This window comes from Rattus rattus, chromosome 2 (genome assembly GCF_011064425.1).
Source record: "Rattus rattus isolate New Zealand chromosome 2, Rrattus_CSIRO_v1, whole genome shotgun sequence".
In the NCBI taxonomy this organism is placed as follows: Eukaryota; Metazoa; Chordata; class Mammalia; order Rodentia; family Muridae; genus Rattus; species Rattus rattus.
The window spans coordinates 45,063,379-45,088,662 of record NC_046155.1 but is presented as its reverse complement, the minus strand read 5'-3'; the positions used below and the strand labels follow the sequence as shown (position 1 = coordinate 45,088,662).

At 49.4% G+C, this 25,284-nt stretch overlaps 1 protein-coding gene across 1 annotated transcript in view; it reads left to right on the top strand.

The window, feature by feature from the left end:
- The window catches only part of Fbxw4 (F-box and WD repeat domain containing 4), an 82,086-nt gene that overhangs the window by 53,425 nt on the left and 3,377 nt on the right, over positions 1 to 25,284 (top strand). Inside the window, exon 6 of the mRNA XM_032892078.1 lies at positions 16,140 to 16,205. Coding sequence (XP_032747969.1) covers positions 16,140 to 16,205 — 66 coding nt within the window. The remainder of the gene's footprint in view (positions 1 to 16,139; positions 16,206 to 25,284) is intronic.

The following is a 25,284-nucleotide window of genomic DNA, read 5'->3' as shown; positions in this document are numbered from 1 at the left end:
ACAAACACTGTTCTAGTATAACTGGTTTCTACTTTATAAACAAGAAGTATGAGGCCCCAGAAGGTTACAGGCTAGCCTAAGGCTGGGCAGTCCCGGCCAGCTGCTTGGTAGGCTTGGAGCCGCACTGGTACTCTTGTGCCAATTGCTTTGGGTTTCCCTGGTCAGTAGCTGAAGTCTGCATTCTGTCTCTCTTGCTGGCGCTTAGTTAATCTGTCGCTAGCTCATCTGCTTGTATCTTTAAATTTTGCATTTTTCACAAGGAGAACACCTAGGACCAGATGATGGCGCTAGCGGTCGGCATACTGCCCACTCTGCAGCAGCATCCCAGCATCCTCCTGAAGCCCGTCTGCCAGCCTTTGCATTCTCTGGCTGTCAATGTAACTTTTATTCAACTGAAGTAGTTGCTGTCTCCCCTCTGTCTGCTAACCTGGGCCTAGCCCTGGAAGCTTCTAGCCTCTGTACAATCTAATCTAGGCCTAGAATGTTTTCAGCCTTTGAGACTTACTGCTGAATAAGCTCACCCCTTCTAGTTCTTTCTGAACTCTGGCTGGCTGGTTCAACTCAGCCTTTTTCTGGCTCAAACACCTCTCCAAGCTGACTGATTCAATCTGGCTTCTATCTCAGCCTCTGACATTTTGTACTGCTTGGCCTCAAACTAATTCTGGCAATCTGTTCTAATCTTCTTTCTCTCTCTGCATTGCTCTCTTAAGTAGTGTTCCTTTCTTCTCTGTTCTCTCTGCTCATGTGAGTTTGGGCGTAGCCTACTCTGTCAGATCTTTCTTTGACTCGTTACTTTGTCTGCCACTCAATTAGACATCTCTTCCAAACATGGGTGCTTCCTTCTACAGACTAACTTTACCTTGGTTGTTTTGGATTAAAGGTGTACACTAAGGACTTGTCTGTATTCCAGCCAGAGGGATTAAAGGTGTGTGCTAAAGGTTAAGCTATACCAGACTAGAAACAGCTTCTTTCAGTAAATAACAAAATGTTGGGGTTTGCAGTGGAGTCAAATAGCTTTCAATGCCCCAGCCGTCCACATGCTGCTCCACCTTGTGTGCCCAGCCTTGAGACCCTGTCCTAACAAAGAGCTGTTTCCTTGTTCTACCAGATAGAAGCAACTGTGTTGGCAGAGGTAGAGTTCGGGGTCACAGAAGCCCCTGGGTCTCCCTAGTTTTCAGCTCACAGGAGAGTTTCTTTGTAAAGCTCCCTGATTCTGTGGTGCTTCGGAAAGCCCCACACAATATGAACTCGTCCGTCAGTCAGTTGGCTGGGAAGCTAAGCAGATAGGCTCTGGCCCTGCTGCTGCCCCCGCTCCTCAGCTCAGGCCACCCCAGCCTGTTTGCTCCATGGTGCGATGCAGTGCCAAGCACAAGGAAACTACTTGGAGCTCTGAGCCGCCTGAAGACTGACTGCGTGGGTACCCACGGGAGTGGTGGATGGTAGCACCTTTCCTCCCTTGTCCAGGCCCCAGTCCCAGCTGGCCCACCAGCTCTGGTCCAGCTCACCACGGGGCTCAATTCAGAGACCTCTTTTGTTTGGCTTGCACAGAGCAAGCAGCCCACTCACTGTTCTCACATGCCGCAGTCTCCCCACCATTCACTGGCAAGGCTGAAAAGCCCTCAGCTAATTGCGTTGGGCTGAAAATTACCACTTGCCTGCGTTCCCCTGCTGCTGAGGACATTTGTGTCACTGCTGTATTTAGGGGGACAAAGGCCTCCTGTGGGGAAAGCCCAGGTACGAATGTGGGCCGTGGGGAGTAATTGCAATCTCTCCAGGTGAAAGCCCCTGTTAAACTTCAGTAAGTCAATTAGGTTGGGGGGGGAGGGCAGAGACCCCACAATAAACTGTTCCCACCAATTAAAGAAAATCATTTTAGCTTTGAGGACAGAAACTGCTTATTAGAAATTTTGTGTGTCGTTGCCCCCCACTCCCCACTCCAGTCCCCTTTAGGGATGAAACAACAAACCGCCTTCCTCAATAGAAGTGTCTCTCCTCCTTCTGCTCATTGTGTGGCCTGAAAGCACTTTACCCTGGGAGGGCAAACGCAGGACAGACAGACCAAAGGGGAGGAGGAGCAGGCTTAACACCTGGGCTGGTGCAAAAATCACAACTGCCTGGTGACTTTGCCATAGAGACTCCTGTGGGCACAATGTGTCTACAGGGTGTGGGTGGAGTTTGTTCATGTGGGGGACCAAGCATACATCCACAGACACCAGTGAACAGCAAGTACCGTGTGTGTGTGTGTGTGTGTGTGTGTGTGTGTGTGTGTGCAACAGCCAGGGCACCCCCTACCGAGGGGAATAAATGAGGCTGTGTATGTGTGCGAGTGTGCGTGTGCGCATGTGTGTGTGTGCGCGTGCGTGTGTACACATGTATCTTCTCAGTGAAGGGTGGTAAGGCCAGGAAAGCTCAACTAGCTGTGCAGCTCTTTCCAGGGCTGTCACCAAGCCATGTTTTCTCTCCTTCCAGCAGCCAAATAGCAGTGCTGGGAATTGAGCCACAGCATAGCTGCCCACCTCAGACAGTTGGCAATGGAGGCTGAATGCCAGCGGCCACCTAGTGGCTTTGGGCTGGAACGGTTCAGTGGGGTTGAAAGGTAGACATGCTACTCTCTGGAGCATTGTTCCTGTGTTGCTAGGGTAGAAATGAGGTGAGAGGAGACTGAGCAGGTAAGAAACCAGAGGTTTGGGCGTGCTCTCTTGGTACCTGGTTTGGCTGACACCATGCCTGTACAGGAAGCTCTGGTTTGCAGAGTTTTGCCCTCCCCAGTTATTGAGAAGCACAGGCTGGAGGAGCTAGCAGGGAGGGAGGTGAGCCAGGACACCGGTTTCCCAGTGCATATGTATGTCTGTCTGGATCCCAGGCGATGAAGGCCTCACAGCCCACCCGACCCTGTATCTTACTACTTTTTACTGCGGGTTGATGGCACTGATGGTGGCTGTGGCACTGAGTCAGTCCCTGCTCTTGTCTCCAGTGATTCCCTGTGGCCCAAGATGTATTTGGCCTTCATTCCAGTGTTCCTAAGAAGTCAAATTGAATGTCAAGGGGTAGGCTCTTCCAAGAAATCAAATATTCCAAGTTGTTTGCTTACCAAAGGGGCCGTAGGTGAGGGAAATTCCTTCCTACAGGCTGGGATTCTCCACACTGTTACAGGTGTGAGAGGAAGGCCCTAGACAAAGCTCTAAGCAGGAATATAGAGGAACATATTTGAATTACGTGCATGTGCATGTGCATGTATGTGCACACGCATGCAGCCACCTGCAGAGGCCACAGGTACTTCATCCTCTTAGAGTGATAGGTAGTTGTAAGCTACCTGACAAGGATGCTGGGAACCGAACTCAGGACCTCGGAAGAGCAGTGTGCACTCTTAACCACTGAGCCGTCTCTTCTGCCTCCCTGCCCCACTGCGTTTTGAGACAAGACGGACGTGTGTACTCCAGGCTGTCCTGGAGTTCACTATGTTGCCCAAAGCAGACCTCACACCTATGGCAATCCTCCTACTTCAGCCTCTCAAATACTGGAATTTTTATAGGGATGAGTCGCAGTGCGTGCGTGTATGCGTGCGTGTGTGCGTGAAAGAGAGAGACTATGAACAAGGACATTCGCGTATGCTCACTCTTCCCCCTTGGTTTTGGTTCTGACTCAGGAGAGGAGGAAAAAATAAGTTGGAGCAAGGGAATCAATTGCTGGGGAAGTGTCATAAAAAGATTATAGTTGTTTGGTTTCAGAAATGCAAATGTGTTTTAAACTTTTAATTTTATTTTAAGTACATTGGTCTTTTGCTTGCATGCATGTCTGTGTGAGCGCATTGGATCCCCTGGAACTGGACTTACAGATGGCTGTGAGCCACCATGTGGGTGCTGGGAATTGAACTCAGGCCTCTGGAAGAGCAGTCAGGGCTCCTAACCACTGAGCCATCTCTTCAGCTCCTGTGTGTTTTAAAACTTTTAATTAAAAAAGAAAATTGAAACACTCAGAAATGAATAAAACTGACCATGGCCATCTTAATGGTTTCACGTGTGGTTTTCATTCAAGTCAGAAGCCTGGGAATGGCCTGGCCCTGTGGTGAGGACCTTTGGGGAGAGCAAACTCCAGAAGCATTCAGTCCTATGCATGAAAAGGGTTGAAGGCAGGTGGATTCTGCCCAGGCCTGGGCCTTTGGAAACTGTCCGTCCGTCCTTGAGCAGCGTCCATGGTAGCTGTAGCGTGTAGACGTTGGAGAGGGAAGGTGGATCTGTTTCTGTGTGCTCTTCTTGGGCCTGGGAGAAGCTCTCCTCCTCCTGAAGTCACAGGCTGCCCTGTGCCGGTGTTACCTGCTCTGACTGCTACAGGTTTCAGGCCGAGGTGTCTGTCCTCAGGCACTTGTGCTGTCCCCAGGAGATGTCCGTCTAAGAGCACTGTTCACCTCTAGCTGGGACATTGAGTCTGTGACTATCCTGCAGCCACTGAGCAGAGGCTCTGTGCTAGTCAGGACAAATCAGCTGTAAATGGTGAATTCAAAGCAGACTCTGGTTACCATGAGCTTTGTTAAGAGGAAACTCCAAGGCAGCAGACTTCTGAAGTGACTGAGCTGTTTGGTCCTTCTGGGCACCTTTCTTTGCATCTCCTTAGATCTTGGTTCCTTCCTTGTTCCAAGCTGACCAGCTTATTCTGTAAGACCGCCGCGAACTCTTCAGTCTGACAACCTCCTGGCTGATGTCGCAGAGGATGGCTGGCTTCCAAACTCCTAGACAGAGAATCTGGCCTACAGAGCTCAGCCCAGTTCACTACCCCTTCATCATCTGACTAGGCAGGAGGAAGCGTCACATCAAGTCATGGCAGGTCACTCAGGACTCACACTTGAGGAGAGAGAACTCAAGGTGGCAGAACAATAGCTGTGTGTTACATTGTTTGCGTAAGGATCAAATTAGCCTGTGACATCTTGTCGCAGTGTATTTGTGGGAAGACTGCCTGAGTTCAGACTTTAGTTCCCAGCTCTCAAACGAAGTCTGGAAGGAGCAGTCATATTCCTTAACACCCATTCTCTCCTCATTACTAGTTTAGTAGTAAAAAGAGACTTCTTCTCCTGTATGCCATTGATGGGGACCTCAGAAAAACATGCCATCTTCCTCATGTGACATGCACAGGGAATTTGGCTGTAGAGACACATGATTATTGGATGGATGGATGGATGGATGGATGGATGGATGGATGGATGGATGGATGAATAAATAGTGGCCTAGCACAACTTAGGGCTGGGGCAGAGACTAGAATCAAGTCCTGGCATGGCCCAGGCCTAAGCTGGCCAGGCATCCTCCTTAGAGGCTAAAAGAAGGTAACTAGAAGGTGTGGGATCTGGAACTAGATGCCAAGAAAAACACTTCATCTTCCAGAACAGTCAGAGCACGGGCCTCCTGCTTCTCCCCGCTTAGTGCTGTTCCAGAGGGAGGGAATCTCGGGGAGGAACATAGTTCTAGATCAGGATATGTGGTCTGGAAACAAGGAAGTTCCTTGGAATTTTACTTCCCTGAAAAATCATGTAATGGATTTTGATCCAAGGGCCTCTTCCCCTATCCTCAGCCTCATGATTTTCTCCTCGTTTCTGAAGTAGAAGTCCCAATTGATTTGGACAATAGAAGGACAGCACAGACGAGGTGACAGATATATTAGTTGGATTTTTACACCAAGATTTGTATTGATAAACATTTTTTTAAAGATTTATTTATTTATTATATATAAGTACACTGTAGCTGTCTTCAGACACACCAGAAGAGGGCACCAGATCCCATTACAGATGGTTGTGAGCCACCATGTGGTCGCTGGGATTTGAACTCAGGACCTCTGGAAGAGCAGCAGTGCTCTTAACTGCTGAGCCATCTCTCTAGCTCATCCTTTTCTACAAATGGAGCACACTCTTGTAAAAGAACAGTTCCCCCACAATAAGCACCCTTCTACAAATGGGACACTCTTCTACAAATGAGCAGTCCTAAAAATGAATACCCCAGCCAACATGCACTGTCTACCAATGAACGTTATCATCTACCAGTGACGTTTCCCTATAAATGGAGGAGTATTCCTTTATAAGCAGAGTTCTCTTTTTTTTGAGGAATAGGCTTTACACACACACACACACACACACACACACACACACACACACACACACACACACCCCTTCATATTCTCCTTCTTTTCCTTTCTAGAGACAGGATTCTCAACCTGTAGCTCTGGCTGGCCTAGAAACTGTTGTGTAGACCAGGCTGGCCTTGGGCCCACAGAGACTCACATGCCTCTGCTTCCAGAATGCTGAGATTAAAGGTGCGCATCTCCTCACAGGCCCTTTTTATCACCTCACCAACGTCCAGGTGTGCACAGGCGACCTACCTGTGGTCACACTCTTCAAAGAAAGATGACTCCCCTTCCCCAGCAGCCATCAACTGCCGGAAGTTCTCAGCTAGAAGGGACACGCCAGGGCCCCTCTCATGTCCATGCAAGGATTACTAACTGGTTTGGTCTTGTTTAGGTAACTGCAGCTCTTAGTTCACGAGTGCAATTGCTGTGTCATGTCCAAAGGACAGCACTTGACAGAGTTTCTCCTAATCTTCTGACTCTTAGATTTGTTTGCCCTTCTTCTTCAATGTTCATTGCCTTCTGGGGGGGTCTCCTTAAGGGCTGAGCACTCAGCGGTCACTTATTCTTGGTGCTTAACCACGGCCTGCTGCAAGAAAGGAGCTTCTCTGACCAAGGCCGAGAGCAGCACTAATCTACGAGTGTAAACAACACCTTTGGAAAGCAGTGTGACAACCTGTCTATTTAGCCAAACATCAAGAGTGGGTCCCCTTCCAGGGCCCATGACCTCCCCAGCCCAGGGCTTTTTCCAGGGCTAAGGATGAGACCCACTTGTGAATCAGACCTTAGATCCAATCAGAGGGCAGATGTGTACATCTTGCCCAGTAGGTTAGCATCCGCATGCAGGATCTGTTACTAAGTCAGTCCATGGGTGACTCTTTCTGCCAGTTACCTTTCAGCACTATGAGAGCTAGCCAGCAGGGAGGAAGTTTCTGGGTCAGTTCCAGCTACGCTCTGTCATGATGGAAAGACAATAGTCAAGGATGCAGGTCATGGTTGTGAATCCATAAGTCGCCCCCTTTGCTGCCTTCCCCAGTTTGCTTGGTGCACTGCAGGACTCTCTTACTGCTTGTCCTTAGGGCCTGTCTTACTGAAGCCCTGCAATAGTTTTGGTTTTGTTTAGAGTCACAGGTAAGGAAGGCATTCACTCATACAGTGAATACAGTGGATGCAGTGAATACAGTGGATATAGTGGATGCAGTGGATGCAGTGGATACAGTGAATGCAGTGGATGCAGTGAATGCAGTGAATGCAGTGGATGTAGTGGATACAGTGGATGCAGTGGATGCAGTGGATGTAGTGGATATAGTGGACCCAGTGGATATAGTGGATGCAGTGGATGTAGTGGATACAGTGGATGTAGTGGATGTAGTGGATACAGTGGATATAGTGGACACAGTGGATATAGTGGATATAGTGGATACAGTGGATGTAGTGGATACAGTGGATGTAGTGGATATAGTGGATATAGTGGATGTAGTGGATACAGTGGATGTAGTGGATGCAGTGGATGTAGTGGATAGTGGATACAGTGGATGTAGTGGATACAGTGGATGTAGTGGATGTAGTGGATACAGTGGATGTAGTGGATACAGTGGATGCAGTGGATGCAGTGAATGCAGTGAATGCAGTGGATGTAGTAGACACAGTGGATATAGTGGACACAGTGGATGCAGTGGATGCAGTGGCTCTTTCTTCTTTGTTCCTGCCAAGAAACTTCCTGTTATACTTTGATATGTGTATGTGAAAACAATGGCCTAGGGGTCTCAATGAAATATTGAGAATGCAATAAAAGCCTGACGATTTCCTGGGACTTCACAGCTTCACAGGCTCTGAGCCTGCCGGCACAGGTCAGGGTATGGGGCCTTGGGCTTGACTCGGATGGGCCCCACTTCTCTTCAATATTGTCCTTCTGGCCACTTAGTGCTACTACCAAATCTAAATTAAGCCAAGGGTCAGAGTCCCTCTATGGCTTGTTGGATGTTTGAGTAGATCTGTCTTAACTCTACAACTCTCTGTTTAGCTCTGTTTTCCTTGTACTTGTCTGTGGAGCCACAGTGGACCCAAGTAGTTCTTGTTACCGTCTCGTCCCACACCCCATTCAAATGATAGCCACAAACCTGAGAAAATACCAGAGCCGTCTGTACTCAGTTCTTAAAATATCGGCACACGCTGAGCCACCAGTGCCAGGGGATGTTAGCAGCCCCGTATCAGGCTTGACAATGGCTACCATGATGCTAAGCGGACCTGTCCAAAAGGGAAAATGTCTCCTGCTAGAAATGAAAGCTTTTTGTGATGCCTATTTAGTAACATGTCCCATTGGTCTTAACAATAACATTCGTGGGTGCTCCTGTGTTATATGTGCTAGATATATGTGCCAGAGAATTCATGCGACAAGCCTGTGACCTCCTTTCATTCCTATTTCACAGATGAAGAAACTAGGTTTGCTTATTTGTCTTTCACTGTTGTCATGGACTAGCTCAGCTGTGATCACTCCATAAGGAAAAGAGGTTCATTTTGATCGAGATTCCTGGGAGCTCCAGGAATGGTTGAGGCCATGTCTGATGATGGCCTTCATGCCATCGAGTTCTGAGATGGTACATGAAGCACACAGCAAGAGACCAGAAACGAGCTCTTCTCTTTCTCATGTCCCTCCCTCTCCTCTCCCTCCCTTTCTCTCTCCTCTTCTTGTTTTTCCTCTCTCCCTCTCTCTGTCTTGCCATGGGAAGCCTCCCTCTGATCCCATTGTGGGCCCCACACTAACGACCTAATCCCAATCGTTTTTCGAAGGTCCCACCTTTCAACACTGGATTTGGGTCAAGTTTCTCCTCTAACACCTCACAGGTGAATGTGAATTCCAGCACATGCGATCCCTTTGTGAGACAGGCAAACCATGCCTAGAATTGGTTTTCAAGAGGTTAAATATATCCAGTATCATCCAGAAATGAGGCGGTGGCCACTTTATCTAGCTCTGACCTTCTAGGCACCATCCTGCCTTCATTTCCATGGCTAGAGAGGTGTGTATCAGTGTGAGCATGACTGGGACAGTTGTTCCAGACCTCTGCAGCAGCGGGCAGCAGGAGTCAGTCTTGCCTCCTGCTAGCCAGGGCCAAGTTGAGAAAAGAGGCTGATGGAGCAAGTCTAGACATGACCAGTTTCGTTTTGTCTTTGAGGCTGTATATCCTTACCTGGTCTGGGATTTGCAATTTGACCAGGCTGACCTCAAACTCAGAGATCTATCTGCCTCTCCCTACCGAGTACTGGGATTAAAGGTGTGCACTACCATGCCCATCTCTCTAGGGCTTTCTTGCCTGATTGAGTATTGGTTGGTCCTGATGCTTCAGCTAAGGTGCATGGAGGCTGCTGTTGGCAGATACTGCCTACCTGTTCTGGCCATGAAGCTTGGACAAGAGCATCTAGGCGTTGTCTTTTCTTACAAAAGCTAATGTGTCTTCCCTTTAAATTTGTTTGTTTGTTTCTGAGATAGGGCCTTACCATGTAACTCTGGCTGTCCTGGATTCACTACTTAGACCAGGCTGGCCTTGAACTCAGATATCAGTTTACCTCTCCTTCCCAAGTGCTGTGATTAAAGGTGTGAGCCACCACTTCCAGCTGTGTTTTTCTCTTTTTTAAAAGCAACACTTGTTAAAAAAAATATCTGAAATCACAAAGAAAGCTTGGGAAGAATTGCAGTCATTGCCCATGCACAGTCTCCTTAGCATTATAGTGTGTTTTCTCTTACCACTGCCTTTTAATTCCTTGGAGCAATGTCATTTGTACCCTATTTTCTCTCTCACATAACAAGCAACTACCTGTACTCTTTGGGATATTGTGTTTAACTCACGTTTTTGGTCTTGACCCCTTGAAGGCAAAGCATGTCCTTTTCTAATTATCCAACCATCCGTGGAGTTGTCTGAACCTCTTCTTAAAAAAAATTATTCTTGTTGTTGTAGTTATTATTGTGTGTGTCTGTGTGTAAGCATGCAAATGTCATTTGTGTGTGTGTGAGTGTGTGTGAGTGTGTGTGTATGAGTGTGAGTGTATGTGTGAGAGTGTGTGTGTGAGTGTGTGTGTGTGAGTGTGTGTGTGTGAGTGTGTGTGTGTGAGTGTGAGTGTGTGTGAGTGTGTGTGTGTGTGTGTGTGTGAGTGTGTGTGTGAGTGTGTGTGTGTGTGTGAGTGTGTGTGTGTGTGTGTGTGTGAGTGTGTGTGAGTGTGTGTGTGAGTGTGTGTGAGTGAGTGTGTGAGTGTGTGTCTACTTTCGGGAGTCTGTTCTCTCTCCCACTTTGTTCAGCAGGATCTCTGTTATTTCTTCTGTTCTGTGCACTTCATACTGGCTGGCCCGTGAGCATCCTTGTGATTCTCCTGTCTCCACCTCACCATAGGAATGCTGGGATTAGAGATGCGGGTCACTGCATCCAGATTTTCAGTTGGTTCCAAGAAGGGAACTCAGGTTGTCAGGCGTGCACAGCCATCTTGCTAGCCCAAATTGGCTGAACTTGTGAGTTTGTCTGTCTTCATTCTCTTTTTGAAGGAGTTACTCCAGTTTCTGTATGAAACAGACCTTATGTTTGTTTGCCTTAAGCTTTACTCAGACGTCAGACCGTCCTTTTCGTTCTATTTCCTCTAGTTTGATGAATAAAGTTGTGTTTTCTTCTCTGGACACTGCCCTCCTCCTTCCTCCTAGACATGCTACTCTGGACAGTAGGTTGCTGTGCGCTCCCAGCCTCCACAGGCATGGCACACATCCAGCAACGGGTGCTTCCCCGGCCGCAGGTGGGCATGTGTGCTAACAACATGCACACACGCACACACGCACACACGAACACTCTGACCTCCTGTCAGTCTCTGTTGACCAGGCTTCCCTGTTGATTGCAGCCGCGCACCTCACTTTCACCTGTTGCCTGCCTCCATCTTTCCCCTTCTTGACTTCTCTTGACCTCCTGTGACCACTTCACTGGTCCTGTCCGTGCAATGCTGTCACTATAGCCCCTGCTTTCCCTCGCTGAGTGAGTCTGTATGACCTTCGCACTGTATGCATGCTTTGGGATTTACGCTGAAATGATGTCATGGTGGAGGTTAGCAGACGGTAACAAAGCAATGAGATCTGACATGTTCTAATGACTCCCTCCTTCCCACCCGTACTAGCCAGGCCAGTGGAGGGGCAGGGGTTTCCTTGAAGTATTTAAGGAGGGGGCCAAGAGAAATCGGGGGTGGGACCCAGGTGCCTATGAGGCCCGTGACCTTTGCTGCTATAATATCAGTGTTTCACAAGCAGGGCGGTTCGGGAGCCCACTTGCAGCCCATCAAAAATTGATTTAATTGCAATTTTTCCTCCAATTAGGAGCACTGGAGCCTGACTAATTGGAGTAATAGAGAGTAATAAGGCTCAGATAAAAAGCCTTCCTTGGCTTCCTTTGTATCTTGTGTCAGTGCCTGTCAGAGGTCAGAGAGCTTGCATATTCTATTAGGCAGCCTGGCCTTCATTTGTACAAATTAGTTTACCCAACAGTAATTAAAATGCCAATGCAGGTTGAAGAGAACTGAATACACTTGATGGGCATGCTGGTGAATGAGGTGACAGCTCTGGTGGCCTCCCTTGCCAAAGTGTGTCAGCCTGGGCTCAGGCTGCTGGGGCCTAGTCCAGCTGGGCGGCTCTGGCCAGCCTCGGCGCAGCTGCTGAGCCCAGCCACTTCTGCCACTGCCTGTCTGAGGCCAGGGTGTTCTTTCCTCCCCCAGGTACAACCGTTTGTTCAACTTCTTGATTCATTCACACTGTCATTCAAGAAGCTTGGAGATATTTCTAGGCGCTGTACTACATGCTGGGAGCCCAAACAACATTAACTTGAAACATATCTCTCAGGAAAGTTTGTGGGGTGATATAATGGACTCTGGAATTCAGAGGGCCAGTCCTATTACTGCTGCTTATTGCAGTGTTACTCAGCTGAGCATCCCGATCTGTGGGGAATGCTAATGTACGTCCTCGCCACTTGACACATAGTAGGCACTCAGTAAGTTCCAGTTGCTTGGTAATCTGGTGCATGCTCGTCAGTAGACACTTGGGAAGCTGGAGGAGGAGGACTTGAGAGTTCAAGGCTGATCTGGGCCACATTCAAAGACCCTGTCTCTAAACAAATGGCAAATGACAGCCATTTCCTTGTGTCTGTGAGGGGCTAGATCTAGTACCCATCCTCTAAGCAATACCACAATCTTCGCATGTTCAAATCCCTCCTAAATAAATGCACAGAAGTCAGCAGGTAGTGTAGTCCTGTAACCCAGCATGGAGTCAGAAGCAGGAGGACACCACAGACTTGATGCCACCCCGATCTTCACAGTGAGTTCCCAGTCAGCTCTCAAAAACAAACCAAAATAAAGGGGCTGGAAAGATGAGTCCATGATTAAGAAGCACTCGCTGCTTTTGCAGGGGACCAGGGCTTGGGTCTCAGCCCCAACAGAGGGCAGTTTATAACTGCCTGCAACTCCAGCTCCAGAGCTGTCGTAGTCAGGGTTTCTATTGCTGTGAAGGAACACCTTGACCATGACAACTCTTATAAAGGACAACGTTTTATTGGGGGTGGCTGACAGTTCAGAGGCTTGGTCCATTATCGTCATGGTGGGAGACATGGTGGCATGCGGCTTAACATGCAGGCCGATGTGGTGCTGCAGAAGTAGCTAAGAGTTCTGCATTTGGATCCACAGACAGGGAAGAGGATGAGACACACTAGGCTTCAGCTTCTGAAATGCCGGAGCCTGCGCCCAGTGGGACTCTTCCTCTCACAGGGCTGCATCTACTCCAACAAGGCCATACTTTCCAATGGCGCCAGTCCCTGTGGACCTGTGGGGCTATTCAGACCTACAAGGGTTAACGACCCTTCTCATCCTCCATTTTTCTGATTTTCTTTCTATACTTTGTCTTGCATATAGGATCCCCAACTTTTCTAGTGTCTTTCTTGATTGGATGCCTCTGTGTCCACTTTGCACCTCATGGCCTCTGTGATGTCAGGCTTGCCTCACGTACATAGTCACCAACAAGTTTTAGGTTAACTAATGGCCATGGCTTTGTGGCTAAAAAGTATAACTTATTAGGTTGGGGATTTAGCTCAGTGGTAGAGTGATTGCCTAGCAAGCGCAAGGCCCTGGGTTCGGTCCTCAGCTCCGAAAAAGAAAAAAGAAAAAAAAGTCTTATGGAGTCTGAGGGACTTGTTACTCCTCACTCATGGATACCTGTCCTATGTTGTTCAGATTTTAGTCTTTGGTGGTTTGGGACACACTCCTTTAAGAAGCAGAAGGACCATCTTCAGCGCCTGTATGATTGGCTTTCAACTCTGGGAGGCCCTTTCTGGTCAGTTTCATGGATCTGTATTAGTGTCCTGGGCTAGGCACTGTGCTAGACTGGAGTACATGTGGGAGTCTCTTACGAGGAGCCGTGGAGGAATGTACGTGTCTCACTGCATTGGTGAGAACCTTGGCAGCTTAGCCTAGAGGCCAGAATGGTGGAAACTATGGAGCAGATCAAGCACAGGTGTCAGGCTGACCCCAAGCTGGCAAGAGATCAGGACAGACTTTACATTTGGGAGCAAGGGCTGTGAACCTGCACACCCCATCCCATTGCCCTTTCGGAACTCTAATGTAGAAGTGCCGGGGAGGTGCTGCGTGCTGGGGAGGTGCTGAGTGTCAGGGAGGTACTGCGTGCTGGCGGCCCTTGGCTGGGTTGACAAGGCTCACCAGCTTTTAGCAAGTGTGGGTAGCCAGTGGCTTTTGCCACATTCTTCATAATGACCACAGGCACTGGGCAGAAGGCAGACACAGAGCATGCCCACAGCAGTGGGGAGGAGTTCGGGAAGCATGGACTGCATCTATAGCTAGCTCGACCCCTTAATGCCCAGGCTACCCTGTGGATTGGGCTTGTCGCCCACCTGATCAGTCTGTCTGCAGTCTGCAGTCCTAAGTGCCAGGGAGACAGTCCAGCTTCACAGCGCCTCGGCAAAGGGGAGGATGGCTTTGGGAAAGCTGTAGGTTCTCTGTCCAGGCAGTGAGGAGGAGAGGGGCCCTCTTCTTGGTAGCAGATGGTCAGGGCCAGCAAAGGTCTGGGGTCCCTGGGAAGGGTTTGCATCCTCCTTTGCCTCTACCCACCTGCTGGGAGGTCAGGGCTGCAGGAGGGGCAGGGATTAACTTCCAGACTCCTCCCCCATCTTTCTCTATTGATTTACCTTGAGGCTAATTTAGGCCTGTGGCCAAGAGGCCTTGAGAGACTTCCTTGAGAGAAGCCTGTGTCTGCGCTGGCGCCCTTCACCTGGCCTCAACTCCTCAAAAGTCTGGAGAGCCCAATTGCCTGCTCCAGTGATTTCCAAGTAGCTATTATGTTTCCAGCCCACAGTAATTGGCTTTACCAGTTATTAATGGATTACACCAAAGAAAAAACTATAGGAGGAGAAAGGGGAGACGAGCACCTCCTGACTCTAGTTTGGTTCCTTGGTGTCCGGTGGCTGCCTGGCACTGCCACTCTATGGTAAAATGGCTGCTGGCAGTTGATGAAGAGGAAGTTGGGATGCTGTCACATCCCTGGAGGAAGGCTTGCGGCATGAGAGCCCTGGGTGTCTTGTCTGGCCTTGTTCCAGTTTGGAGATGACAGGTGGGCACTAGTCTATAGTTTTGGAACTCAAACCAGCCAGTGCCTGCCCAGACATTTCCCTCATCAGAAACTGGTAGCTAGCTCCTCACCAGCTGCACTGTCCGCGGCACTGCCTTCTCCAGAGCCATCTCTGTAGACCTCTGTCTCCACTGACATGCTGGGTACAGGTGCTGGGCAGTGCGGGCCAATGGGCTGCTTGCCTACGTGGTTGAGATACCACTAATGTATCCAGTCTTCCTTCCCCAGTGCAGGACATGTGGGGCCCATGGCCTCCCCGGTGCCTTTAACATCACTGATTGACATTAGGTTTCCTAAGGCTTCTGCTCCCACCCTCCCCAGTGCTGAGGAAGGCTGTTCTAGCACAAATGGTCAAGCTCTCACCATGCCCATCCTTCCTTCCCATGGTGCTTGAGCCTCGGCAGCAGGAAACCACGCAGGCTGCCTATGTTGACCATTCTGAGAGACACTTCCCGCCACATATCTCCTTCCTCAGCAGGCCTGGCTCCTTGGCCCACTCCCTGGAAGCTACAGTATACTCTTGGAGATGTACTCACTTTCCCCATTGGCCCTGTTTATACAACTTTGTCAGAGTCTTCCAATTATTTGGGGTGGGGCGGGGGATTGAGACAGGGTTTCTCTTTTATAAACTAGCCTGAGCTCTGCCTTCGAACTCAAGAGATTCACCTGCCTCTGCCTTTTTAGTGCTGGGATTAAAGGCGTGCACCACCATGCCTAAGGTTTCCCAGCTCTTTTTTTTTCCCCTGATATGTGACTTTTTTTTTTTTTTATAAGATTTATTTGAGCACACTGTCGCTGTCTTCAGACACACCAGAAGAGGGCATCGGATCCCATTACAGATGGTTGTGAGCCACTATGTGGTTGCTGGGAATTGAACTCAGGACCTCTAGAAGAGCAGTCAGTGCTCTTAACTGCCGAGCCGTCTCTCCAGCTCCTGGTCTCCCAACTCTTATATCCTTCTGGAAAGTCTCCAGCTGACTGGGGTATCACTGGTCAGTATCACAGTAGGACAGGTCTTAGAGCACTGAGCTCCCAAGTCTCGTGCAGCTACATTCTCATAAGCTCGCACTGCCTTGGGCTCAGAGCTGCCCATGCAGAGGTCTGCTGCTTCTGTGGTCAGAGGTGACATGTCCCAGTCCAAAGAGCAAGGACATCCATGGTGGCAGCGCCACAGCCTCTAGTCAGACACCCTCGGGAGGTAGCACCTCTGTTTGCATCACATCAAGTTGTCTTAGACTGTGATACTTCCTCCTTCCCTCTCTATGTTTCTTTTTCTGGCTTAACCCCGTGATCCCTGGGCAAAGAGCCCAGCATTTCTAATGTGTAGCCATTTCCGCCACAAGTTCTGACAAGCCGGCCCTGACTCTGTTCTCCTTTTGTTTGGCAGCTCTTTTGTGACTGGAACAGCTTGTTGTGGGCACTTCTCACCTCTGAGAATCTGGGACCTCACCAGGTAAGAGATTCCTCGGCCCTCGGTGGCATTCAGTGGGGGCAGGGCTAGGGCATCTGGAAGACAAAAGAAGAGCTAGCTAACCAGCCCCTGCCTCAGTTAGCCTGGTGGTGCCAGAGGAGGCGGGAGAAATGCCACCTGCCACCCCCAACAGCTGCCGAGCTTCTTGGGGAGTTATTTGAGGTTAGCTTGAGGAGACCCCTAAAATCACCTGGGACACGTGAGTGTGTTCCTGTACAACTGAGAGTGGCTACTTGGATTTAATTTATCTTTTCTGAGGAGTTCCTGCTGTGTAATCTATACTCGGATGGGAATTTTTATACCATAAAAAATTTCAGCAGTGCCTACAGAACCCATTAAATAATTGTGTAGGGCAATTAAGATACAACCAGGTTTTCTTCACAGTTCTCCAGTCGGCAAGCTTAATGCATTCTCTTGGATTGTCTGCTGTTCTGGTTTAGTTTTGTTAGTTTTTCAGCCAAAAACTTTTATTTTGAAATAATTCTATATTCAGAGGATGTTACAAAGAGATCAGAAGGACACTTGAATAGCATTTGTATAATATTGTGTCAGAAGCAGAGGACTGGCAGTGGAATCCATAGGCTTTTCCTGTACACCACCACAGTCAGAGACTCCTTAGACACCCTTCACAGTCGGCCCGGCGCCTCTCTAACACACACAGCCCCTTAGATGCTCTCTGCCTCTAATTGTGTATTTTGAGGATATGCTATAAATAGAATCATGTAGTCTGTTACCTTTTAAGAGTGGCTTCGTAGTGCCAGGCATGGAGGCACAGATCTTTGATCCAGGACAAGAAATACAGAGACAGGCAGATATTTATGAGTTCAAGGCCAGCCTAGTCTAGAGAGTGAGTTCCAAGCCAGCCAAAGCTACATAGTGAGACTCTGTCTTAGAAAAAAACAAAACAAAACAAAAGACTGGTCTTTTAAAACCTCAGCATACTGCAGTGAGATCGCTAGCATGTCATATATACATGTCAGAACCTCATCCCCTTTCATTCCCGAGTGTAGTCCATGTAGTTCATCGATGCTACGAGGCTCCTCTCCATTGGAGAAGTCACCCACCCAGGGACATCGAGTTGTTACGAGCAGTTATGACTTTAAACTGACCGTACACTTCCATTTCTCTGGGGCGCGTGCCAAGGAAGACAACTGCTTAGACTTTTGTTTACTTACCAAACTGTTTTAGGCACATCTTTATCATGTGGCGCCTTCCCAGCAGGTCCGTCTTTACACCTTGACCAGTGTTTTGCTATTGTTGCTGTTTTTCAGTTTAGCTGCTCTGGTATCATGACTTTAATTTGTCTTTTCTGATAGCTGATGATGCTGAACCTGTGTTCATTGCTTGTTTGCCGTCTGTCCATCCTGGTTAGCAAAATGCCCATGTAACGCCCAAGTCCATGGCCATTACACTGCTTTTCTACTGTCAGACTTGGAGCTTTCTGCAGTGTAGAAGTAGTTCTTTGTCAGATATGTGATTTACAATATCCTCTAGACCTTGTCTTTGGTCCTTTTAATTTAATGTCTTCTGTAGAACAAATTTTAAACTAAGAAACGTTTTCAGTTTATGTGAATGTGTTTGCCTGTGTGCGTTTGCTTGTGCACTGCATGTGTGCTTGGTGTCTGCAGAAGAAGGTGTGGGTCCCCTGTAACCGCAGTTCTGGATGGCTGTGAGTGGCCAGGAGGATGCTGGGGGCAGAACCTGGGTTCTCTGGAAGAGCAGCAGTGTTCTTGTTGAGCCACTTCTCAGCCTTCAAACTTAAAATTTCGATCTAGTCTAAACTACTGATTTTCCCTCTAATCAGCTATGGCACATCTCAAACTCTTCAGCCAGCCCTGAGCTTTAAGTTCACACTGCAGAGCAAGAATAAGAGTCCATCAAGTTCTCTAGCCCCATCTCCTCATGACTTCTTTCTGAAGCAAATGTCCCACAACTACTCTCTCTAGGTGATTCTCAACACTTCATTGAGCATTTCTTCTACATTCTATGGTAAATCTGAGAACAGAGATAGGAGGCGCAGAATCTTCCCAAACTACGTTGTCTCCCTATTTAGCTCTGAGGACCGGAAAGCCCACTCTTTAGTGAGGTCCACTGTTTCCTGGATCTGTGCACCCAGACAGAAAGCAAGCCGAATCTCTCTCCTGTAGGACAGGCCTCCAGCTGTCTGGAAACCTTGTGCCTGCTCCTCCAGGGTCTTCTTTTTCCCAGGTCCACCATTTTATTCCTTAGTTATTCTTCATAAACAGAGTTCATCAGTTAACCGTAGCTTTAGGCTCTAACTAATGAAAATCTAATTCAAACAGCTCAACAACAGTGGAATTATAATAGAAGATGCCAAAGGGCCCAGAAAAGTTGGGTGGGTCCAGACCTAGAAGGGCCATCCTCACTCAGCTTCCCCTGTCACTGCTTCTGCCCCTGCATTCAGGCCTGTTGACAACAGTGCCACCAACTCATAAAACAGCACTCAAAAGTAGAAGGAAGACCTGTGTGACCCTGGGACCACTTTACAACGAAAGAGCCTCTCCCAGGAATTCTGAGTGGATTTCTCTCACATCTAATTGTCAAAACTACACTCAAGGCCTCATCCTAAACCAAACCCTGGCAAGAGGCAAGGACGAAGAAGCCATTGTGCTCTGCCTCTGGCTTGAGAACAGCCAGCTTCCCCTAGACATAACAGTACTGGCAGAGAGAAAGGCGGGTGTTGCAGAATCAGGTTAACAGGAAGGAACATGAACGGTGGGGTCAGCGGTGCTCTCTGGAGTTGGCCACATGCTGGCTCCAGGATCATTTTTACTCTAAAGTTTCTGATTCAGTCCCTCTGAGCACTGAGCAGCTCAGGTGTGGTCTGATGGGAGACGGTGCTGCCACCTCCCTTCAGAGCTGCTGCTTTTGTCAGTGCCGTGAGTGGTCACCTAACCCACTGTCAGCTTAGCTAGAACTTCTAGGGCTCCCGTGGTCTCATGTCCTGGGGCTGCTGGCATCCTGCACGTTGTGGATTGTTCTCTAGAATTCATTCTGTAGAACTGCCACCAGTTCTTCTTGTGATTACAGCTGAGGCAAGAGGAGCCTTTCTCGCAGGACTCTGTGCTGGAAGCAATAGGAGCTCAGAAACTCTGGCTGTGTGGCCTGACAGGCTCCCACTCAGAACCGTATTGTCACTCACCAGCCTCACCTAGGACTTCTCTGAACTTTGCTTTCTACAGTGGGAACTGAAAAGTGGGAATTCACTGTCCCCAACTACCAGAAGTAGTTGTGATTGAATAACTGTGAAAAATGCCTGCCCACCCCCATTCCCCCATCTCCCGACTGCCTGACACCTGTATCCTTTGCCTTCTCCCTCAGAATCAAAGAGCTTGTGGGCACCACACCTCTCAATTCCCAGAGTACCTGTAGCCTCTGGCCAGTATAGAGGCCATTGTCAGCCCCACGGCACACAGGGTCTTGCCAACAGGGCTGTGGCCCAGGGATGGGCATTTGTGCTAGCAGTTTCAGTCAGCCATATAGCTGAAGCTCATGACCATCATCTTCTCTGCCTGGGCCCAGCTCAGAGATGTAGGTCTGGGTCCACCACCATGGCCTAGGAGCATCTCAACTGGATGATCTTCGAGCTGCCTGTGGCTGCTTTGGAGGGACTAGGGTCAGGATGGTGTTCTAATGGGCTGGCTCTGTGAATGCCATTCTCACTAAATCTCTAGATGTCATCAACCCCAAACACTGCCACTGTCCTTAACTCAAGAGGAACCCAAATAAGAACTGGCACAAGACAACTGAGGTCTCTGGTTATTCTGGAACCAAATGAGTTATTGTCACTGTATTCTCTGGCCATTCTTCTGGGCTCTGCCTGTGACTGGGCCACCCTGGTATCACATGGTATTGCCTCTTCTCTAGCCCTCATCACCCATGGGAGGAGCCAGAGCTTGCGCAGACATCGGCCCTGTATCCAGAACTGTGCACGGCTTGGAGAGCTGAGCAGGGCAGGGGTGAGGAGCTGCCCTGGTGGGAGGAAATGGATGGCCAGGGCAGCTCTGAAGTGTCTTTCGTAAAGAAGCCCAAGCAGATAATAAAGCCATGTAGAAAACAGGATTAAGGTAATGAACAGGCAGGACCAAGTTTGATCTTTCAATAACACCAAAGCCTGACTGACAGGCAATCTGCAAGGTGGCGTGGTATTGCCGGCAGGACGCTGGCTGGGCGGAATGCGGCACTGGCTGGATGCTTTGCTTTTAACCTGTCACCGCCGAAACCTGAGCACAGCCTGAATTTTCTTTTATGTGTGTGCTGACTTGGGGGTTGGGGGGGCGTAGCTCTCAGCATCTGGGCTACCCCTAGGTGATGGTGGGGGCTGGGACACCCAGGAAGTGCAGCTGTCCCACTGGGCACCAGTTCTGTCACCTTTAGGGCTATTACCACATTCCTCTCTCAGGTACCCATCACTGAGTTCAGAATGACCACACAGTCCTTTCAGGGTACGCAGGGCTAAGCAGGGAAGAGGGGTGAGGAAGGTGCTGGCTGGAGCTTGCCTGTTGTATCTCTTTTCCATTGGACACTGTAAGTTAAGCCCAAGGAGAGGGGATTTCCAATGACAAAGGTGGGGCCTCTTCTTCCTCACAGCACAGCTGCAAGGTGCACAGGACTCAATTTCTGACAGTCCTCAGGCCCAGTATTCAATTTTCAGCTGCCAGAAACTCCTAGTGACAGCCATCCACTGAAGTAGTCTTGTTAGGCTCCGAGGAACTGTGCCAAAACCATCCTATTCCTTAGCTTGAGGCCTCGAGGAATCTGAGTGTACTTTGCGCCCTCTGTCTGCATTTCAACAAGGCACTTGGCTGGTCCCCAGGGGTGCACACATCTCCAGCTACTGGAGGATGTAGTAGGACCGAGTGCCTGACCTCACCTTCTACCACTGACTCTGCTGTTCCTATAGGACTTGCATTTTCTATCAAGGGGCATTTGAGCTGGCTGCATTTAGCATTGATCCCTAAGGGCAGAGCACCCTGGGTCCTCTGTGGCTGGCACAGGTAAGCTATAGGATGGAGAAGTCTATGACTCTAGACCTGAAGGTGTCATAGGGGGTCCAGCCCTTGGCCCTAAGCCATTCTGGGGTCTGTGAGTTAGGGAAGCAGGTAGGGGGCTTTTGGTGACTTCACTGTGCCAAAGGCTTTGAGCTCCCTGGGTATTCCACCTTGCAGGGGTGTGTTCACATGTCCCTATACAAACCCTTCATCTCTCTGTTCCCTGAGGCCGGGGCCACCACTGCTCTCTGTTATGTTTTCATTTCTATGCTGAAGCAACTCTATCTCTTCTCCACAGGGAAAGCGCAGAGTGGTTCCCCCCACTTAGGCTTTGCTCAGGGTAACCCCATACTGGAACCAGTCTTTGCCTAAGTTGACCTCCCATGTCAGCACTAATACTGTCCCCTCATGAAGCTCCCTGATCTGTCCCATGGCCTCTTCTATTGAGAACTGACTTAGCACAGTAAGGGCTCCCTGGTCAGCCCCAGGTATGCTGGGGATGGAGTCTCAGCTTGTACTGAACACAGACTATGAATACAGGGCTAACAGCAGAATGGCAGGGTCACATGGATGGAGATGGACTCTATGCTGGTGTGCTGAGGACATCATGCATGCCCCATTCCACTTTGTCTGCCCTGGTCTTCCTCTCCCCCGCTCCGTGCAGGGGCCTGGCCTTCAGTCAGGGTGATTATGGGACTGCCCCTCTTGAAAGTACCTGCCTTCTCCTTTAAAGTATTCCTGACAGCTTTTCATTCTCTCTTTTCTTTACTTCTTTAAGGAACCCTGTAATTTCTTATTCTTTCTCCCCCCTTGGCTTTGCTTTCTTGTCCCCTCTGTCCCCCTCAACTCTTTGAAATTGGCTCTCTGCCTGCTGACACCAAACTGATACTTTGCATTTCACTTCTCCTTATCCCTTTATGGCAACAGATGTTGAAATTTTGTATCCTTTTATCTGCCCGGCTGCCCTTTCCTGTAATTATGTCGCCTTGTTAGCAGTACAAAGTGGGCTGCCTGGCTGCCTGTCCTCTGAGCCATTGTGTCTGAACACGTGTGCTCTGGTGGGTGCTGGAGGGGATGCATGCTCACACACATACATGTGACAGACACTGTGTGCGTCTCCTCATACGCATGTTGCAGGGACAAAAACTTCAGCCATTTCTTTATCCTCACATCTCTGCTGTTACATTTGGAAACTGGGGCAAGTGCTTATTGGACAAAAAGTCTTGTGACTGAGCCTGACAACTTGTTTGATTCCCAGAACCTGCATCGCAAGAGATAACTGAGTCCTTTAAATTGCCCCGACTTCTAGAAGTACACCGTGCGTGGCACCTGCAACCTTTCAAAGAAACATTTGAAGTGTTTTGGGTTTTTTTGTTAATTCGGGATATATTCCCTTGAATCTCTTACTCCCATTGAGGACCAGACCCTTAGGCAAAGCACAAGTGAGGGCCTGAAGCTGGACCTGGTGTCTACTGGGGTGGGCCATCGGGTCTGGACAGATGATGTCTGAGGGACTGTATGCATGAGAGAGAGGTAGGGAAAGCCAGCAAGAGTGGATGGCAGAGCAGGCAGGCCCGATCCTTCTGTCCTGACCTCAGTTTACCAGGTGCAGCCTGAGCCTTGGCTTATTCACCTGAGAAGTGGTGTGGAGAGACCTGGGCCCATTCCGAGGACTACGTGAGCCAGTGTATATGGAGATGCAGTGTAGCACCTCCCAGACACAGCGGCTCAACCATGGCAGCCGCTATCAAGGCAGCAGCTCCTCTGCCACCTAAAATCTATACAGCCATTTGCATTTCTCTCATGACCAGGCTGGTGTGTGGCGCAGCCTATCTCCTGGGTTGTTTCCTTGGTGTGCAATGTGAAGGCATTTCCTGTAGCTTTGGCTTCTTTATTCATAACCTGAGGGCCATTCTGAGACGACCACTCTGCCCCACAGCTTCATAGTGCTCTATGGCAGGTAGGGATGTGCAGCCACAGGGCCCTGTGGGCTGGATGCTTGAGACTGTGACGTGTCCCCTCACTGCCAAGCCTCATCACCTCCATCATTGCCTGTCACAATCCTGTCACTAACTGAAGAATCACTCACTCCCCTTACCCAAAATGCCAATTTTCCTCATAGAAAGTTCTCTTTTCTTCTGTTTTTCTCTGTTAGTTGGGTATAAATTTAGACTTCTCTCCCTCATGGACTGAACACTCACTGAAAGGAGGGACAGTGGTCCTTTATAGTGCAGCTCACATCTCTGGGATCTCTGCACGGCATTGTGCATATAGAAGATGCCTGATTAACTGTTGAGGGACGGAGAGAAGAGAGAACATTACTTTCTTTAGTGATTGCTGGGCCTGATGTAACTTTCAGGCCATTTGCCCTTAGAGCGAGGAAGTAAATGCTTGTCATGCTTCACTCGTCTTTCCCCCAAAACCACTGTTATGGTTCAGGGTAGCACATGCCAGACGGAGTCCTGACACCCAAAGGGAAGCACAGCGTCCATGATAGGCTCCAGGGAGCACCACCAGACATCCCAATGTTAGAAGTAGCTGGAAAATGTGAGAGCCACAAGCAGGCATCACTGTGGGCTGGGAGCCTCGGAATACTTCTAGTACAAGAGTCCTGTGGGGCGTATGGGCCAGGGCTGGTGGCAGCAGCCATGCCTTTAATCCTAGCAGAGGCAAGTGGATCTCTGAGTTAGAATTCTGGTCTATAGAGTGAATTCCAGGTCAGCCAGGGCTACACAGACACACAGACACACAGATACACACACACACACACACACACACACACACACACACACACACACACACAGACAGACAGACACACACACACGAGAGAGAGAGAGAGAGAGAGAGAGAGAGACAGACAGACAGACAGACAGACAGCATGGTGTTTGGACTCTGCAGGGTCCAGGTTGGGGGCAGGGAAATGCCTCTGTCAACTTGGCCACAGAGGCTAATGACAATACATTATTTAATTTCTCTTTCTCCTGGTCAGCAGGGTGAGCCAGGCCCAGGAGACCTGCTTTCTGTTTTGAGAGACCCCTCTGGGATGTGGTCCCACGTGGCTGGCTTTTTCCTGCCCAGGTACTAGAGCCTCACAGAGAAAGCCGCAGAGGCTGTGCCAGGGGAACAGGACTGCTTTAGCACGCATACTTCGCCTTTCCCATTCATCACTCACTCTGGCTGCCCCATCTGTCTTTATCTTTCCCTGGGTGGAGGGAGAATTGCTGGAGTCAGGCTCAGGAGGCTGGGGTGTGGAGGTCCCCAGCCCGCAGCAGCTCCTGGAGGCCTGGCTTTGTCTGCGAGAGCTGGAAGAGAAGGGACTTTTTTGTCCCACTCTCTATAGTGACAAGCACAGTTTTTGCTCCTGTCTTGGCCTGGGGCTCTGAGCTGCAGCCCTGTTCCCACACAAGTTGTGGGACAGCCAAGGCTCTGCGCACACCACCCCCCTCCCCCCTACAGTGAGAGGCTGCGAGGCATTCTTAACATTCTTTCTAGAGAAAAGGGGTGAAATGTCTGAATTTGGGGGTCACCACGTTATACAAATTGCAATCTAATCGTTTTTACAAGAACACACTTGCAGTGAGAGCAGCAGCACAGGAGGGGACGAAGACACAGACTGGAGGGCTGTTGTTGGCCAGCCCCTTCCTCCACACAGCGGCTACACCACAGTTTTCTACAGAAATTGGGCCTGGGGTGGGAACCCAAAGGGCCCACGGTGCCATTTCTGTTTGTTTTCCCAAATCAAAGCCCCAGCAGGGCTCCTGTGGCTCGCTGGGCCACTGTTAGAAGAGGCAGGCATTTCCCAGAGCCTGGTGTGTCAGTCCATGCTCTGAACTTAACCTTGCAGCGCTTTACAACAGAGCTTTGAGGGTCCTGAGCCTCAAGGCCAAAGAAAGTGTATCTTTTTTATTGGTGGTTCAAAGTGTGTGTGGCCACTTGAGAGTCCTAGACAAAGTGAAGTAGAAACTTCCAGGCTCGGCCAAGGGTCTCTCCAGACCCACTGGGCTGTGCTGTACTGAGGGCTTCTTGGGCAGTGTGGGGATCCAGATTAG